This window comes from Nannobrachium achirus (assembly GCF_963921795.1).
Source record: "Nannobrachium achirus genome assembly, chromosome: 13".
Taxonomy (NCBI): Eukaryota; Metazoa; Chordata; class Actinopteri; order Myctophiformes; family Myctophidae; genus Nannobrachium; species Nannobrachium achirus.
The window spans coordinates 6,623,071-6,643,834 of NC_137833.1; the positions used below are offsets into that span (position 1 = coordinate 6,623,071).

General features: G+C 43.1%; 1 protein-coding gene across 1 annotated transcript in view; it reads left to right on the forward strand.

Moving 5' to 3' along the window:
- The window catches only part of wdr27 (WD repeat domain 27), a gene marked incomplete at both ends in the record, with an annotated part of 197,280 nt that extends 185,959 nt beyond the window's left edge, over nucleotides 1-11,321 (forward strand). The window contains one exon of the mRNA XM_080740095.1: nucleotides 11,247-11,321. Coding sequence (XP_080596221.1) covers nucleotides 11,247-11,321 — 75 coding nt within the window. The remainder of the gene's footprint in view (nucleotides 1-11,246) is intronic.
- Nucleotides 11,322-20,764: the final 9,443 nt, after the last annotated feature.

Genomic DNA, 20,764 nt, shown 5'->3' on the forward strand with positions numbered 1-20,764 from the left:
TTTTCGTGCAAAACAAATGCTTGCAATGGATTCAGAATAATTAAAAACACCTAGTTAGACCCCTCACATCCCACTTAAAGCATATTTTTGGGAGTGATTTTTTTCCCTTATAGTACAGTGTATAGTAAGTGAATGAGACGCCGAATTACCCTAGCTGTCAAATATTTTGCTAGGGATGTTGAATTTCAATCTTTGTTAGATATGTTACTAGACACCTTTACGAACACATTGGTGAAGAAATTGTTTGGTAAGGAATTTATTCCCAGGGTTTTATTAAAATTCCCTGACTATACGTAATCTGGAGAAGATCTTAGACTGTTGGCGCTGTGAACGTTGCTTGCAAGGTTGCAGAATCAGACTGTGTGTTCGGTTTCCAGGCTCCGCTCACACTGCAAGGAAATCTAATTTGTTTCTCAAACCTGATCTTTAGAACTGACTGACCACACTGTTATTTGATCTTCAGGACTGATCAAAATCTGTATTTAGAAATTGCCGATCTTGTTTTCTGTGGTAATAACGACGCATCATACGAGTAAAGCTATTGAAAAATAGCAGATATACAAGCACCGAGTGCCGCGCAGTGAACATTTGTAACTAAAATTTTGGTTCTGGGGGGGTCCCTGGAACTAAACATTTTGAGTTGGGGGTCTGTGGCCAAATACATATCATTTTGGGGGTCCTTGACATGAAAAGGTTTGAGCACCACTGACATAGAAACATAGGTTTTTCAAAAAACAATGACATTTTCAAAGACTTCCACAAATGTTCACAACTTTTCAAAAATAGCAGATCTACAAGCTCGCAGTGAGCTTGTATATCTGCTAATTTTCAATAGTTAAAGCACAAAATAATTGTGCAGTGAATCCAGAATGTGGTGCAACACCCCTGGTTGTACGATGATGTTGCTCACCGAAAATAACTGGACTGGGCTATGATTCACATGAGTAACACTGCAGGCTTCAGTGTCTGAGTCTCCAGACTGGGACACATATTTAGAAATCAGATTTGAATCGTACTTTAAAGAAAACACCTAGGAATGTGATTCAAATCTGATTCACTAAAATCTGTTCCCGCTTGTTTTTTGTTTCGTTTTTTCGGGGGGTTTTTTGGCCGTTGATCTGAATTGGCCAAAAATCTGATTTGGGCTGACCGTCTCAACACTGCATTAAAGGACCAATTCACCTCTGGGACAACCAGATCTTATTTTATTGTTGTTTGGGACACGATCAACACAATCCTGAGTTATGTTTTGTGTTCAAACTGTTAGATTTTTAGATATTTTTGTATTTCAGCATGCTGCAACTGGTGGTCATATGCATTTTGCATCATAAAATATCTAAAAACACAGATTGAACAACAACTAAAAAAATAACTCAGGATTGTGTTGATCGTGTCCCAAACAACTAGCCTGACACTCAGCCTGAATTGACATTTCGTTTCACTCCATTATTCAGTCTGAACTTGCTCTGATCTAAGGCAATTTCAAGGATGGGCGTTGCCAAAGAGGCAGCCTTCTGCGATTGGTTTGTTGTGTTGTTATGCGTGGCTGGCTAGTGGCTAGCCTGTTGCTTGCTAGTGCTACTTGATAACCAAAGAAACAGGCAGAATAGGAGCACTACGAACTAGTAATCAAACACAACATAACATGCCTGCTACTGGTGTTTCATAGCGAGATCGATACGATCGCATTTTACCGCAATTTACCGCATTTTACCGCGACGCGATGCACGGTACGGTACGACGGCGGCGCTGGTTTACTTGGAAACGCACATGAGTTCTGGGAAACCCCCACCCACGCTGATCACAAGACGCTGATTCACGACGCTGATTCGCCGTACGGATTTTCGAACGAGGAAGGCCTCTTCAATGAGAGCAATTCTAGACCAAACAAAAATGTAAAGGGGTGTGGCTAGCGACTCAGGGTCTGGAACTAGGCTACCAAACAACAACAATAAAATAAGATCTGATCACAGAGGTGAAGTGGTCATTTAAGTAATCCTTGCCGAGCCATGAGGCCCATAGGGCAGGAGCCTATCTGCTGTTTCTGTAGCTTGCTTGATGTACATGAAGTACAGCCTCTGGACATGATGCTAGTATGTCGTAGGGACTTACTGTACCCCCAACCCAACCCTTGATGCTGAGTGCCAAGCAGGGAGGCACTGGGTCCAGAGTCTTTGGTATGACCCGACCTCCCAGTCTCAGGGCGGACACTCTAACCACAAGGCTACTGGTCTGGTAAAACAAACACTGAATTAGGTATTATTATGCAATGATCTCTTATGAGTCTGTGATGGGAGTGGAGCCTTTCCTCTTACTGTTAATCTGAGAGTGCATAAGATACCATGAGTTATGACCCTGCGGTCCATTATGCAACCTTAAACATCCATTTCAGTCTCTAAAATACAATCTGCAAAAAAAACAAAGTTGTCCTTTAAATCCAGATGGAATCTCGATCCTATCGCTGCTGATTGGCTGCCTGAGCGCTGAGGTCATCCTCCGTCTCCCAGCTGATTGGCTGCCTGAGCGCTGAGGTCATCCTCCGTCTCCCAGGTCTGGTGAACTGTCTGGTGGGAGGACATGACATAATGTTCCCTCTGCTCTCACAGTGTGTGTGTGTGTGTGTGTGTGTGTGTGTGTGTGTGTGTGTGTGTGTGTGTGTGTGTGTGTGTGTGTGTGTGTGTGTGTGTGTGTGTGTGTGTGTGTGTGTGTGTGTGTGTGTGTGTGTGTGTGTGTGTGTGTGTGTGTGTGCACCTGTGTGCATGTGCGCTGTTGATTTGATCATGAATGATTTTTATTGGGCCTTATCAATCCGTGAACTCTTGAACTTTCCATGACTTTACCACTGGCAGAATCCCCACTACTTATTAAAAGTAAAACCAGTTATGTAACCGCTTTCAATCCAGCCATCTTCAGGTTCTTCTGATATATATATATATATATATATGACAGGTGTTATCCGGCCTGGGTTATCCGGGGAGCACATTGTGGATCGAAGCCTTTCTGATTCTTTCCTCTTAGGATTTTTAGGGAAGCGTGTGTGTGGTGGTGTTGTGCAACTCCTGTCTTCCACATATAATATACTGTAAGTGCTGCTGACATCCTGACAGCCAGACCAAGGGTCGATGAAGTTCCCGTGCATAATATAGACTTTTTGACTGAGGCAAAGCTGAACATGACGTATAACGTTTTCTTCTTTTGTTGCCAGACCCATGAAATGGGTAGGCCTACATAAGCAAATGTCGGTCTGTCCGGGTTTTCTATATAAAGGGTATATATGATGATGACATGATGATGACATGCCTACAAAAGGCATGATGTCATAAATGATGATGACAGACAGGGGGTTGGCAGAACCGGGGTCTGGCACAACCAGGTTGACCGCCAGACCCAGAGGGTCGGCCTACATAAGGCTTTGTCTGTCTGTCCTGTTTTTCTCCATAGATGGTCATGATGATGACATGATGATGACATGCCTCTTTTCTCCATATTTGGTCACAATGATGTCACAAATGATGATGACATGAGGGAGGGACAGACAGCCTATAAAGGGACAGACAGCCTATAAATGTACCATTAAATTTATAGGCCCAGAGGGTTGGCAGAACCGGGGTCTGGCACAACCAGGTTGACCTGGTCTAGTTTTTTTACAACGTGGCTCCTATGGGGCGAGCCGTCTAGAAAGTGCGTGTGGACTCGGTGTGTCAGAGTGTATGCGTACGTGCAGGGCTACTCACTCTCACAATATATTCTAGATAATTACGTCATCACACAATGACATCAAAACATTGTCATCACAATGAACGTAATTGTCAATATTAACAAAGTGTCATTCAACAACTTGTTCCAGCTAATTAAGTCGTTTAACAACTTGTCGTGCAAATTAGTTGATTCACAGTGGTGCTGGAGGGTGAAATGATTCAGTGGACGATACATCTGAAAGGAGGACCTAAGGAGTACAACCATGCTGCAGTGGTAGTCGGACACAAGCTGTACTCATTTGGAGGACACAACAACTACTGGAACAACAAGCATCAGATTGAAGTACACATCTTCAACACAGTGTCTTTGTGTTGGAAGAAGTTGCCCCCAGTGACAAATGAAAGTGGGCAAAGTCCCATTGAGGTTCCCTCCGGGCGCTGGGGCCACACAGCTGTGCTGGTAGAAGAAATTGTCTACATCTGGGGAGGATGCCATCCTTACTTTAATGTGCTTTATGCCTTTGATGTCGACACTCACAGCTGGTTCAAACCCAAGATTTCTGGGACCATTCCAGGAGCAAGGAGGCTCCACTCAGCTTGTGTCATGGAGAAGGTCATGTATGTGTTTGGAGGATACAACCAGCTGACTGGGGTCACTAATGACATGTACAAATTGGACACCAGCATAATGGTCTGGACTTCAATTAACACCAGAGGAACTCCACCTGCTGGTTCATTATGTCACTCTGCCATCATCATCGGGAAAAAGATGTTTGTATTTGGGGGCAGTGAGTACTACTACATCAGAGTGTTTGACACAGAGACCAACTGCTGGCTGAGAATGCCTTCTGGACCCCTTCTCCCAGAAGGACGCAGTACTAATTCAGCCTTTGCCTACAATGGAGAGCTGTACATATTTGGTGGCAGCAACTGGAACCAGTACTTCATTGATCTGTGGAGGTTCAGTCCAAAGACATCTTCCTGGAAGCAGGTTGAGCCCAAGGGGAAATACCCCTGTAGGATGAATGGGATGATCTGTTGCATGGTGGGAGATCGTATCATCATCCATGGAGGATACAAAGGAAACAACCTCATTTCTGGTGACCTGTACATCCTGGACTTAAATCCTAGCCTGAAGATGTTATGCAAGCTAGCAGTCACTCAGCATGGTCTGGAGCAGTCTGAACTCCCACATAACATCAGGTGGGAACTGGCATCGCATCCAAAGCAGGGGGCGGGGGCCAGTTGTCCGGTTTTAACATGAAGCAAACCCGGAACTAAAGGTTCCTCTGATTGGCCGCTAGTTGCGCTGTTCTGGTACCAAAGGCAATATCTTCTCCATAGGACTCCATTCATTTTCAGCAGCCAATTGCATTCCCTGGGTTCCATTAATACAACTAGAAGCTCGGCGGGCGAGCGTCTTGTCAGGGGCCAGCCAACTCGGGAACGATGTAAATAGGGAATGAATGCTCCGCCCTTTAATGCAAACCCCATTATACCTGTTGTCATAGGACCTGTTTTGACCATCTGTTTGCCTGTGTCCATTTATGCCCATATATGGAGATATCTGTATCTGTCTGTCTGCGTCCATTTTATGCCCATACGTCCGTGTATGCACCCGCTGTTTGTCGAGGACGACGTGGAGGTGGTCCCCGCCGAAACGGGAGAGGACTTGAAAAGGAAATTCCGTGAGCTTTGTAATCCACAAATTAATATCCCACAAATACAGACCTGGGAGAGCAGAGCAATCAATGTGGTTGATATCTATATATTAGACGTCTAATAGACGTCTGTATATGTGTCCCAGCACCCCCAGCAGCTAGTCATCTCGGGGACTGTCATTATTCCCTGTAGCCAAAATGATTTTTTTTTTTTTTTTTGCTCTTTTTTTTTTATGCCACAACAGCATCTCATAATATCTAGGCTACATTTCACTTAAACGCCAGAGCTTAACTCTGCATGTAAATAAGACTTTTTTTAATTAATGTGAGAGATCGGTACATAATTCTGTTAGTCCTCCCAGTTTATATTAGCTAAAATGCTAACTAGCCAGCCTTTGTTAGCCGTTTGTAGCCAAATGCGGTAATATCGGGACTCCATTACTTAGCGAAGCAACCCACAGTATTTATCCCATTAATTTAATGCCACGTGTGTTCCAAATGAACAATTATTAACCACGTAATGTATGATTTTGTGTATTATTATTATTTATTATTCTTCCGCCGTTCTTCCGCTGTTTCTTCTTCTACGCTGGTGAAATGATCCGTTCCTGCCTGGAGGCGTCTGTGACGTATGCGTTTGTCTTCTGTGAAGCTCCGGTGCGGAAGCTTCCTTTGTCACTGAGTTAGCTTAGCATTGAATAGATCAGCGTCGTCCTAAACTATCTAATTCTAACGTTCAGGGTGTTTGTTTTTTTGGACAATAAATTGACAGCCAAGAAAACATGGATGGAATGCAATCGTTCACTCGCCGTCGGAAAGTTGACTTTAGAGTAGACTATTCTGGTTGACTGGCTATGAGTGGCTAACGGCTAACGGCTAACGCTAGCTAGCGTTAGCTAGCGCTAGCTGCAGGCTATAAACAAATAAAACGTGACCCAACTCTATTGTTGCTCTCTTCTACAAGCTCACAACGCGAGGCGGTTAAGCCTGTAGATTGTGTTTTATTATCAGGTTAAATAATCCTTCTGACTGAAGTTACACAACCACTGATTATGCTACATTTAGCACAGTTAGCCCTGTTGCACACGTCATAAATTCACTTCAACCTCGTGTTGAGCAGCTAATCCTATTTGCTACGTACGTCTACAAAAACCTTCATATTTCAAAGATAACGTGCTTACTGAAGTCTCACAGATGTCACAGTATGGTACGCTCAAGCAGAATTACCCGTATCTTTCGTATTGTTTAATAAACTGCATTTTAATCCGATCAGATGCCATTTTCTGTTGTTTTTCAGCCATGCGACCCCATCGGTTGCGAGGTGTACTGCACTTAGATACATTAATACCTTTTTAAGGAAACGACGACCGATCGGATTAAAATGCTCCTCATTAAATAATACGATCATTACGGGACATTCTGCTGGAGCGTACCCTATGGTGACATCTGTGAGCCTTCACTAAGCAATTTATCTTTGTAATCTGACCGTTTGTGTAGACGTATGTAGCAAATTGGTTAAACTGCTTCACGGTTGGCGCACTGTAGCGTCTTTACATTTAGCCCAATAATGCTTGAGATGCTGTTGTGGCATTATCTTTTTAGAGAGCAATAACTAAAGTTTAAAACATACATAAACCACTTTAGCCCTATGTTATACCAAGGCTATTTGAAAATAGACGATCTACAAGCTCACAACGCATTGCTGTGCAACGCGTTGTGAGCTTGTAGATCTGCTATTTTCAAACATTTTGTACTTTTACTTTTGGTACTTTAAGTACATTTGGATACCAATACTTTTGTACTTTTACTCAAGTACATTTTTTATTCTGGACTTTTACTTGTAACAGAGTGATTCTACATTGCAGAATTGATACTTTACTTTATTATAAAATGTTGGTACTTTTTCCACCACTGTGTAAACGTTTGTGTTCTCATGCCAATAAAGCTTCTTTGAATTGAAGATTGAATTGAAGATTGCTCCCCATGTGGCGGAGTCAGGTCATTGCAGGTTAGAAATTTATTTAAAACTTGAATATCTCAAAAGTCCTATTTCAGCATGGCATCATTCTATAAGCCATATCTTCAAAACTGTTGGGTCAATCTCCACAACCAATATATCATTTTGTAGCTATGATCCCCAGCTTTCAAATGAAATGAAAAAATGAAAATGAAAAAAATTGCAATGACTGGCTCCTGGGGAGATTGGGACACATATACAGATCAATCTAAAAAAAATTAACATTGTGTAAAAGTTAATATTCTTGAAACGTTCATATATTTCTTGAAGCTTCCATATGTTCTAGATACATTGGACTATCAAAAGTCATTTTTTTCAAAATATTACAATATTACACAACACCAGTCAAAACAAGGATTTATAATAGAGAAATGCCAACCTTCTGAAGTCAGAGTTGCTTAAAGTCCAGTGGGAAGTTTCCGAAGTCAGTTATGATTGTGTGTGCTAGGCTAGGGCATCTGCCATGCTTTTTTACTCAATATTCAAATGTTATGAGATGGATCTGTAGATATATAAATAACGTCTAATCAACGTCTATTCTAAGCTCAGACGTCTAGAAAACATTCATTTCTATACATTGATTAGACAACTATTGCTCAGTATGCTCACTGGGTAAGTAGTATGTAAGTAAGTAGGCCAGAATGGCTTATTATCAGTACCAGCCAGGAGTCTATACCCATTCCAATGTGCTCCCCTGCTGGGAGATTGATTGCTGAATTGGAGCGCAACACCTACTATCAGCTATCAGTACTAGTATTACCAAACAGCTTTGCCAGACCCAAGTCATGCTACTCATACGCTGAGTTAGAGATGCCAAGGATTGAAGCTATGATCTTGTGGCATTTTCATATAGCCGCCATCTTGGGCTTATGCAAATTAGGTGTCCAGACACACCCGATCATAAAGATAAGTATTCCAAAATGTTTCTAAATTGTCAAACAACCTGAAATAAACACCAAGACTGCATTTGTACTGTAGATCATCTGGTTCAAAGGTTTTCAAAAACAGTTTTCAGGGGGCAGCCACATTGGATTTGGCCACTATGTCGACCCCGAAGGACGCCAGTTTGGGTACCATAGATCCAGTACACCTTAATACCCCTAAAAAAAAACGTCATAAAAAATGTCATAAATTAACACGATTTTCCTTCAGGGTTAGGATTTTTGGAAAACTGACCTAGTCTACAAACCACTGGACCGATCAGGGCCAAGGTTCTTGTAAATCCCTGAATATCTTTCTCATAAGTTTTATGAGAGAGGGCGAGATCATTTAGCGACCTACAACCGGGTCGCGACGTGGTCGGTAGTTTTCAGCGACCGGGTCGCAAAATCGAGCGACCGGGTCGCTAAATGGAGCGACCGGGTCGCTAAATCACCGACCGCGGCACTAAAGCCAGCGACCGGGTCGCTAAATGGAGCGACCGGGTCGCTATATCACCGACCGCGGCACTAAAGCGAGCGACCGGGTCGCTAAATCGACCGACTGGGACGCTAATTCCATCGACCGGGACGCTAATTCCACCGACTGGGACGCTAATCCAGCGACCGGGTAGGTAAATCCACCGACCGGTGGTCGCTTCCACCGACCTACTAACCCTAACCCTAAACCTAACCTCAGTAACCTTACCTCAGTTAGGCTAACCTGCCACGCAACCTCCCGACCGTTACCTCAGTTAGGCTAACCTGCCACGCAACCTCCCGACCGGGTCGCTAAATCACCGACCGCGTCGCTAAATCACCGACCGCGTCGCTAAAGCGAGCGACCGGGTCGCTAAATCGACCGACTGGGGCGCAAAATCTTCCGACCGGGTCGCTAAATCTACCGACCTAAAACTGCAGGCAGGTCGGTAGATTTAGCGACCGGGTCGGTCGATTTAGCGGCGCGGTCGGTGATTTAGCGACCCGGTCGCTCGATTTAGCGACCCGGTCGCTGAAAACTACCGACCACGTCGCGACCCGGTTGTAGGTCGCTAAATGATCTCGCTCCTACTGAGTTTTATACTTTTTGAAATATTTTACTTTTTATAGGAAGTCATTGGAGATCGGATTTGGCTGAAACTTTGACCAAATACTGTGTGACTGATGTGATGGATGACTGATGGATGACTGATGTCACAGACAGGCCATATGAAGTCTCATGGAATCCATGAAGTTAACCTCTTAAGCACTTATTTGGATTGTCTTTTTGACAATAATAGACCCATATCAAACTGGGGGTCCTTGAAATTAAAACAGGCTGGGGATCAATGCTCTAAAAAGCAAACATATAATTAGTTGATTAGTTGTCTGTTCTGTACTTGTTCCGTTCTTTTTTTCCCCTCTAGTCTACAACAAATGTCTTTGACGAAAAATAGCCAATCTACAAGCTCTCAACACAAGGATGTTTCCGCCCAGAATAGGGAGGCTTGAGGTGCTCCTTCCAACGTTTGAGAAAAATGTCGTTTCGGACGAGCTCTCTGTGCAAGAGTTCAGAGAAGAAGCTCAGAGAGCACCCGGCCATCAGAAGTTCTGAGTGACGTCAATGTGTTGTTATATCGCCTCCCTTTCAGGCCAGAATTACACATTAAAAGCATGTGCCCTGTGCTTGCCCTGGGGGGAGGCAGGGGGTAGAGCAGCATCCAATTCATTCCCTATGAAAGTCAAATGGTTTTGGTTGCCTATTGCATTAAGAGCAGCCTTAAGGCAAGCTAGAGGCAAAGCTTGCTTCTGCAAAAAAACTTGACCTGGGCTTCCTACAAACAGTAAAGTCATATACCCTCTCCTTGTCCATTGGGAATGGACAAGGAGATGTCCAATTCATTCTCTATGGAAGTGGCTTGGATCAAGCTTGATTCAAGCCAAGAGGCTTGGAAGAGGCATGAAACCATTTGACTTCCATAGAGAATTAATTGGACGACACCCTCCCCCCTCATTCTCAAAGAACAAGGAGAGGATATATCACTCTTTAGTGTTAATGCAGCCTAAGTAGTCCCCCCAGGAATCAGCAGAGAAAAAGTCTTGATTCCGCGGAGAACAATCCTGATTCTGCGGAATTCTGCGGAGAACATTTCTTGATTCTGTGGACATAACAACCTAAAATGACCAGTTATGAAGCTACAAATTCTATAGTTCTAAAAATCAAGTAAAACCCTTCATGAAATAGCTACAATTAATTGTAATTAGTGGTTAGAATAATCGAATAATCATTTTTGAGAATAAAAATCTAATATTATATCTATTATTTTTTAATTGCTATTGTTTTTAATAATTACTTTCTGTTGCAAAGACTATATTGTCATCCAAACCATGCCCATAGTAACCACATTTTAGAGGATAGCCTACCTACTACCTAGTATTGGTGTAATATTTATTTATTCTCTTCTGCATTCGCATTGTTATTGCCAGGACCATAGAGGCATAGAGAGGAACTATAGTTCAGGACACGGTTTCTGTCAGGAACGAATGTGGGACTGGACCATTCAGCATTAGTGCTAGCAGGAGGGAAGCTAAGCTATTCCCCCAGGCTCTGTATGAGGTGGCCACTGGCCAAACCATGTACAAATCGTTTTATAATAGTAGTAATAACTACTCCCGCCGCTCTGCTGCCACTCGCGACTGTTACTCCGCGGCCGTCAGAAAAGTCCGCGAACGGACGAGAAATCCGCGGGTGGTCGAGAATTCCGCGATAACTTCTGTGATCGCGGAATCGTGGATTCCTAGGGGGACTACCTAAGTAATGAATTGGACGCTGCTCTGCCCGCCGGGACAGGGACACACGTTTTCATGTGTAATCGAGGCCTCAGAATACTTTGGGAGGATCGCGCATTGCGCTTTAGCAGTTCAGGTATTTACGTATTAAAAGCCCTTCTTTTTCCTGTGTGTTCTCTTGCAGCTGCTGACTGGGACCCTGGATGGGGAGCTGAGAGCGTTCCATCCCAACACTGGGACCGGTGTGTCTGTCTCCTGATTGGATGGGGAGCTGAGAGCGTTCCATCCCAGCACTGGGACCGGTGTGTCTGTCTCCTGATTGGATGGGGAGCTGAGATCGTTCCATCCCAGCACTGGGACCAGTGTGTCTGTCTCCTGATTGGATGGGGAGCTGAGAGCGTTCCCTCCCAGCACTGGGACCGGAACAGGTCTGCTGTGCGTATACCACAGGGTGCATCAGAATACTCTGATAACATTTGGAACGCATCAATATCACTTCAGTTAAACTTCAGTTGGACCCTCTATACTTGATTTGCACTGTACTTGGTGAGTCCTTTTTCCATCTACCTCTATCTCACCAAAAAAAGTAGATCTTCAAGCTAGTGATGCGTTGTGAACGGATAAGGATGCTGGGGTTCAAGTGGTTAAACATCAAGTATAACGTTATTTTCAGTCAGTTCTGATGGAAACAGATATTTCTCCGGTATCTCAGGTGAAAGGTGTGTATATTTATGAAGCATAATATGATATAAGATACTAAAGACTGCCGTGGATGAAAAGGCTAGTATTTAAAGGGCTGACGTGGGTCAAAGAAAGCTTGAATACCACTGTTCTCCATCAGAGAACAGGTCAGCTGTGCGTTCAGTTTTCCCCGTAGGTGACAGCCTTCCTCCAATCAGGATAGAGTGGAGGCGGGCCTTGGTGTGTGTAACCTTTTAATATTTTTTTAAACAATAATATAAAACAAAAAGCTCATGGATTTATTTATTTTTATGATGCGTGGGCCGCGAACACTTTCAAGATTTTCGATCCAGAAAGAATTAGACTGCGTCCAACTCCTGGGCTAACCACTGTGATCAGAGATTATAACCCAAAGTTCCTTTTTATTTATTTACTTATTCATTTATTTCCCCTTTAGTTAACCAGGCAACAGGCAAGGCATCTGGAGGCAGAGGGGAAAGGGGGCTGAAAGAATTCCATCTCGGGTCGCAAAGATTTTAGTCCAGAGTTCCAGTCTAGTTTGTGGGCTTGTAAAACTGATTGCAATTTTCTTCGCTAATAAAAAAAAGTTGTCATCTGTCATTATTATATTTGTTGGATTCTTTAATTTGTACCGTTTTGTTCCACAGCCATTGCATCACTTCGTCACTGCGGGGCAGAAACCTCGTATCTCCAACTTTCTAATTTGTACCTTTTTTTCCCCCTTAAAGTAAAATCACACCCGTGTGAACTGAGCGGTGGAGTCTGTGCACGCGTGTGTGTGTGTGTGTGTGTGTGTGTGTGTGTGTGTGTGTGTGTGTGTGTGTGTGCGTGCGTGCGTGCGTGCGTGTGTGTGTGTGAGTGTGAGTGTGCCTTGCCTGTTCTGGCCTGGCCTGAACAACAGCGCCCCTCCCTTAAAATGTGTGGCCAGAAAAGGTACTACACCACTTGAGGCTACATACAGACCCACCCACATACATACATACATACATACACACACACAAACAAACATACCTACACACACGGCCACGCTATGGAGACGGTGTGACCACCGCTCAAAAACCTGCTTCATCATACAAGACTGTCGCACAAAACTGGTGAAAAGAGCAGATCTGCAAGCGATGCAAGGCGTTGTGTGCTTGTAGATCAGCTATTTTCACTATTTTAAATCATTTTTAAAATGATGAATACAAAACGAACGGTTTCGGACACACAAGGTTTTCACCCGACAACAACGATGTTATCCTGCTGTTGTGTCTGTTTAGCAGCACAACATGGGTCTCCTCAGCAGCATAACACAAACACAGTGACATCAGCAGGGGTGTGACCCCCCCCCCCCCCAGATAACACCATGCTACTGCTGCTCTCTCTGTGGCGCTGAGAGATTCTGTCATCATTACCCAGCGCTCACTGTGTTGCTTAAGACCCAGTGTGTGTTTAACCACTTAAAACCTATATACTTTGTTGACTTTGTTTACTAGGCCCCCCTAGTCCTTTCCCTCCACAATAGGTTCAATAATGTAACTGTCCCGACTGTAAGACTCTACTAGTCTCGCGTAGCCAGACAACTATTCCACAATCTCCGAATGCTATATAGAGTCTGGAACGGCAGCTCCCGAACGGCGAGTATCGGAAGTAGCCGCTGCTGCACTGAACTGTAGTCCCATTGGAAACATAACAGAAGCACACTCGCACAGACAGAGTCATTCGAGCTGCCTATTATTGTTATGAGTGTATAGTTTAAGAAAACATTTGAAAACATCATGGAGGTGACACCAATAACACCAGAGAAAGACGAAATAAAGCCCCCAGAAATGTTGAAAGGAGACATAATGCTTCCAGTAGGACATGTTATTGTTACTGCACCAAGGGAGCGGTTGCGTCACATCCGCTTTATCTCGCACTCATTGTTTCTTCTTCAGTTTGCCAGACTATATGCCGGGAGCATTTGCTAAAATCGCGGAGGCAACAGAGACTAAGACTCTACTAAAAGCCTAAACGATTATTGAATGCTCCGTCTAGAGTAAAATGCATGAACCCTAGGGGTCAAATTAGGGATGCCCGATCACGTGATCGGATCGGCCGCCGATATGGCCGTTTTTATAAGATCGGAGATCGGGAAAAAAATATCGAAAAAAAAAAAAAGTTTTTTTTTTTTTTTTTTTTTTTTCAAAAAAATATTTTCTGGGAGTACTGAAAGTTACAGGTAAGGTGAATGCGATATGAAATGTAAGCTTACCATAATCACAGTAATCCTTAATCATTTTCAATCATATTCAAGGGCTTTTGCTTTTGGAGAAATGAGACAGACAGAGCACTGCAGAGGGAAGGTGATTGTGTCAGACTCTGTCCAGCTGGCAGCTGATGCCAATAAGTAGTAATTGGCCCCTTCTAATGGATCAAAGGAAGGCAATTATGTCTCTCTGCACTGTCAACTAAGCAGACTGGTTAATTGGTTCTTAACTTATTTTGTTTCAACTTTAAAAATGGCCAATGTTTTACCAGTTTTTATATAGTTTGTTGATTATTTTTGATGCTGTAATGGTCTATTTTATTTTATTTTTTGAGGTATTAAACAGGTTTTTAAAGTCCTTAAATCGTGACTTCACTGCCAAATTTCAAAGGCCACACCAAAGGTCCCCTGCACAATGATTGAGAAACACTGCACTAGTAGGCCTATATCACTATACACTACTCATAAGCTTTGTTTTTAATTTGTTGAGATAGAATGAATAGATTTTTTTTTTTAATGCCTTGCCAAAAGATCGGATCGGGAAAGATCAGGATCGAATCGGAAGCAATAATATTTGATCGGTATCGGATCGGGAGCAAAAAAACCCTGATCGGGGCATCCCTAGGTCAAATATAATGTAAGTATTGCAAAGAAGGCTATGTAGTGCTACGGTTCTAGGATACCATCAAACAAAATGCTATTGAAAATGAATCAAAATAACACGTAAATTGGGGAGTGAGTCTGCAGTCCTTGCTGAGTCTGTTTGGGTGCCAGGCACGCTGGCCGAGACCTGCGAAGTGCTGCGTTCAGGGACGCGCTGGCCATTGGGAAAAGCGGAACAACTCCCGAACGGCCGGTTCATTCCAGGCCGGCCATTAGGAAAAAAATAAAAATAAAATGTCGGCCTTCGTTCCATTTTGGGGGCTGGGCGGCCAACAAAGTAAATCGTCACTGTCGGGCAGAAACCTCATATCTCCAAGTTTCAAATGTATACATTTTTTCGCAAAGCAAAGCCCTGCTTCATCATACAAGGCTGTTGCACAAAAGTAGTGAAAACAGCAGATCTACAAGCACACAACGCCTCGCGGTGCGAGGCGTTGTGTGCTTGTAGATCGGCTGTTTTCACTAGTTTAAATTATTTTTTAAATGATAAATACAAAACAAATTGTTTTGGACATATACAAGGTTTCCACCCGACAACGACGAAATATAACTCATGTACAGTAATTGGCCCACTGGCTTGTCACTTGTCATGATCTGAAATGGCAAATCTTTGAGTAGCAGCAGCAGTGCTATAGAGAGATCTCTCTCTATAGCGCGCAATGAGGGCCCCTCCAACTCTTTTTCCCGGGCTGAATCAGGGGCCCAGCACGTCCCTGGCTGCGTTTAAAGGAAGTTAAGTCATGCGGTGCAGGTCTGTTTTCCCCCCGCGAAACAAACCTAAATAGATTGTAACTCTTAATTCACTCTTAACTCTTTCTCTGGTCGTTCCTGAGTTGTAAAATAAAGTTAAATGCATGTTCGACCCTGGAACTACTCGATGTTTCAACCTTGGCGGCCATGTTTGTTTAGTGTGAGCAAAACATTATGGCCTCTATCTCATCAATGCCTGGTCGGATTTCCAAGCAGATCTTTTTTTTTTTTTTTGTGCACACGCGTGGTGCATGATCCGCTCACATAATCCGTGCACCATCGTGCACGTTAAAAGGTAAGGAAAGTCTGGCAGTCTGACGATTTTGACATATGGCAGAGTATGTGTTGATAGGTTTCGTCGGTGTAACTTTGTCCGAATCCATGTTTTGTTTGGATATTGGATATTGTTTATTGTGAGTGCAACCGAAGGAATGGGAGATAGTCCGAGCGTTTCAGGCAAACATCGTGCACTTTATGAAAGAAGCATGAAATTTGGCACGCAGTTAGAACATGCCATATGGAACATTTTTGGCTATAGGGGCATCGCAGATTTGTCTTGGGAAACTTGTGGGAGCCAATCAAAGTTGCTCTCATAGACATTACTATAGAGTCAAATAATACAAAAAATAAATATGCTTTAAGTAGGATGTGAGGGGTCAAACTAGGTGTTATTCGGGATTCTGAATCCAATGCAAGCATTTGTTTTGCACGAAAAACATTCCTTTCCGAGAAACGGCCGCCACAAAACTTTGAAAAGTGATGACTCATCACTAAACCATAGTTTTATGGGGTCCGTTTTTAGCCCAAGGAATGTTTTTCCTGCAAAACAAATGTTTGCATTGGATTCAGAATCCCCAAAAACCTAGTTTGACCCCTTACACGCTACTTAAAGCATATGTATTTTTTGTCTTATTTTACTCTATAGTAAAGTCTATGAGAGCCCAACTTTAATTGGCTCCCACAAGTTTCCCAAGACAAATCTGCGATGCCCCTATAGCCAAAAATGTTCCATATGGCATGTTCTAACTGCGTGCCAAATGTCATGCTTCTTTCATAAAGTGCACAATTACATCAAAATACTGCCCGAAACGCCTGGACTAAGAAGTAAAACTGAAGAAAATAAATGTACAGGGGAAACACCAAGGGTATAGGTGTCAGGAGGGAGAAGAGTCCAACAGGCCTGGACCTTTCCTTGGCCAGGGTGTTTTTAGGGAGACAGGTGTCCTGTGTTAGCTGATCTAAGTGTGCAGGAAGGGGCTGTTAGGTGTGAATCACGCCCCGAGGGGCAGTGTGTGCCGTTTAGGTGTGAATCACGCCCCGAGGGGCAGTGTGTGCCGTGCCATCCATGCCTGTGATTGCTCTGTAAGGGCCTCACCTGTGTTGTTGTGAATTGGATGCAGGTAGCGAGGCAGGATGCCAGAGCGAAGGCACGAACGCTGAAGGTGGGAGAGAGACGTGAGAACGCTGAAGGTGGGAGAGAGACGTGAGAACGCTGAAGGTGGGAGAGAGACGTGAGAACGCTGAAGGTGGGAGAGAGACGTGAGAATGTGGGGAGGTTGAAGAGCAAAGTGTGCTGCTGGCGGCATCCTGTATCAGGTGTAGGGGTTTGAGTGAGCGTTTCCAGACGAAGGACTGAGAGATACGTTTTCAGTACTGCTACTCTTTGTCAGTGATGTAAAGTAACAATTCTGAGGTATTACTTGAGTTTTTTCCAATTTCCAATACTTTTACTTCTACTCCACTACATCTCGGATCCAAATATTGTACTTTTAGGGTGCCCTCACACCAAAATACCTAGAGTGGAATCCGCCAATGCATTTCAATGAGAATGGAGCATTTTTTTGCCAGTAGAGGATTTCTGCAAAAAACGCTCCATTCTCATTGAAAGGCATTGGCGGATTCCACTCTAGGTATTTTGGTGTGAGGGCACCCTTACTCCACTACGATTATTTGAAAACTTTAGTTACTAATTACTTTACAGATATAAATAACTATATAATAAAATGTACATCAATCCACTTTAGCCCTATTTTATACCTAGGCTATTTGAAAATAGCCGATCTACAAGCATCGCGACGCGTTGTGAGCTTGTAGATCTGCTATTTTCAAACATGTTTACCCAGGGGGCAAACCAGCCTTTTTTTAGGAAACCTGCATTTGCCCCGACATACAAAGTTGTCCACCAGAAATATTATCTATGACCCAGTAGGATCACAACCTATATGGACAACCCGGCCAATTTGTACAACAAAGTCCAATATGGCCGCCTTTAAGTCCAATATGGCCATGAATAGGGCAAAATTTTAAACTGAGGGATATTTCCACGAAACTTCACAGGTTGATCAATGGTATACATATGAACATTTTTTGTATTGCAAGTTTCCATGAAATCCAATATGGCCGCCACAATATGGCCGCCATAATGTAAGGACCCAGAAAATAGGTTTTGCCTCTAACTTCTGAACCAGATGAGCTAAACGCAAACTTGGTGTCTATTTCATGGTGTCTGACCATGGGAGACTCAATGGAATAGCTAATTTTATTATTGGGTGTGTCTGGACCTTTATTGTGCATATTTGCAAGATGGTGGACTCCCAAAATAGAGCTTTAACATAATTTCTACCATGATTGTTGACTGCTTTTGCAAATACAAGCAATATGAATCCATTTGCTAAGATTTATGGCACAGAAGGGACTTATACCTGTATTATTCTTGAGTTTGCATGTTGTCAAAATGGCTGTAAACGAGATATTATATTTAGATAGATAGATAGATACCTTTATTATCCCAAGGGGGAAATTTAGTTGTCCAGTAGTAGCACAGCAGTATACAGTTATTTACAAAGTTACAGAGACGTAAGAAAGATAGATAAGAGGGAAAAAAACAAAGACAAGAGCAGTACAGTACCAATAAGGAGAAGGTGCATCAATAGAGGGGGCGAATAATATATAAGAATATATACATAAAGTGTCTTGCAAAAGAGACCATAGCAGTCAATGCTAGTTAGTGCAAACAAGTATCTCACTGTCAATGTTAAACAAAGCAAAAAATATTTCCTGTCCGATTCTACTGTATGTAGTTGTAGCAATGACTTCAGATAAAAATCAGAGACCAAAACAATGTATCTTAGAATTTTCTTTTTTTTTAATTAAAAAATAAATAAAAAAAGAGAGAGATTATCTCAATGAAATGAATGCAACTGCCTTTTTGGGTCTTTCACACATAGACATGCACATGCTTTCCAACAACTTCAGCTTCAGGGAAATTATAATGAACACATGATTAAAACAGGCTGCATTATAATGCAAATAATTGCTAGTCACTATCACTGTCATGTGTACCTATCCTGCTGCATCTTGTCTCCAGTCCTTGGCAACGACGCCCCAAGTAGCATGCAATTCCCTTCTTCGCACATGAACAGTTTTTCTGGCAGCCTTTGATACAGCTACATGATATTGCCTTGTCCATTGATATAGGCCAGGCTGGCTCTGTAGATGGACAGGGGACTGCCTTCCCATCACTGAGAGACCATCCATATTCAGTGAAGCAAGGGATGTCTGGCTTCGCGATGTGTGCAGTTTTATGTATTATGGCTGCTAGAGCCGCTCTTTTCAGGTGCAGGCCAAAGGCATTTTCTGTAGGTGGCAGCAGCTTCAACAGGGTTGATCGGTTATTTAGGAACTTGTACACTGAGCTTTGCCAGGTCAAAGTCTTCCGAATGGTCAGCTTTTGATGCATACAGCTATTGTGAGGTCTCTAGCCTGATTCTTGACATCCTCTGAGAGGGAATAAGAGGAATTATCACCAAACACCTGAAGTGCAGGGAGATCTAGACCCATGCTGGTCTTGAACCATGCCTTCTTTCCAGTGAAAAAGGGATAGCTGGTGGTATCTCTGCCACTCAGGCTGTGAATAAAGGGCAGGGCAGTGGACCCAGTCTTAAGACAGCTGAGCAGGAACACAGGTATGTCCATTCAAAACCTGCAAAAGAATATGAAGTCTCTGCACAATATACAGCTCCTGATCCTCAAGAGTTTTTTGCTGTCTCTGAAAACAAAGCAAACCTTCTAAGATTCCTCTGTGAAGAATGGTGTCAAAATGAGACACTTAAGTCTGCTCTTGGTACAACCCATCTTTACCTGAGTGGAGGATTTAAAGAAGAGACAAGGAGTGTGGTGATCAAGGAGGGGTGTGTTGTTGATGTCCCTGCACTAGAGTCAACACAACAGGAGGCCGACACAAGGGTAATTCTACACACCATCTACAGTGTCCAGGCTCACAAAGTTGACAGAGTTGTCATCCATGCTAATGACACAGACATCATCATCATGTGCCTATATCATGCTGCCACCCACCTCCTAGACCTTCCAGAGCTGTGGGTGAGAACAGAGCAGGATGCATATCTTCCTTCCTATCCATCACATGGTCTCAGCCCTTGGACTCGCACAGTGTCGTGCCCTGCCCTTTATTCACAGCCTGAGTGGCAGAGATACCACCAGCTATCCCTTTTTCACTGGAAAGAAGGCATGGTTCAAGACCAGCATGGGTCTAGATCTCCCTGCACTTCAGGAGTTTGGTGAAAATTCCTCTTATTCCCTCTCAGAGGATGTCAAGAATCAGGCTAGAGACCTCACAATAGCTGTATATGCATCAAAAGCTGACCATTCGGAGGACTTTGACCTGGCAAAGCTGAGAGTGTACAAGTTCCTAAATAATCGATCAACCTTGTTGAAGCTGCTGCCACCTACAGAAAATGCCTTTGGCCTGCACCTGAAAAGAGCTGCTCTAGCAGCCATAATAGATAAAACCGCACACATCGCGAAGCCTGACATCCCTTGCTTCACTGAATATGGATGGTCTCTCAGTGATGGGAAGGCAGTCCCCTGTCCATCTACAGAGCCAGCCTGGCCTATATCAATGGACAAGGCAATATCATGTAGCTGTATCAAAGGCTGCCAGAAAAACTGTTCATGTGCGAAGAAGGGAATTGCATGCTACTTGGGGTGTCGTTGCCAAGGACTGGAGACAAGATGCAGCAGGATAGGTACACATGACAGTGATAGTGAATAGCAATAATTTGCATTATAATGCAGCCTGTTTTAATCATGTGTTCATTATAATTTCCCTTAAGCTGAAGTTGTTGGAAAGCATGTGCATGTCTATGTGTGAAAGACCCAAAAAGGCAGTTCTTTTTTTTTTAATTAAAAAATAATTTCTAAGATACATTGTTTTGGTCTCTGATTTTATCTGAAGTCATTGCTACAACTACATACAGTAGAATTGTACAGGAAATATAATATCTTGTTTACAGCCATTTTGACAACATGCAAACTCAAGAATAATATAGGTATAAGTC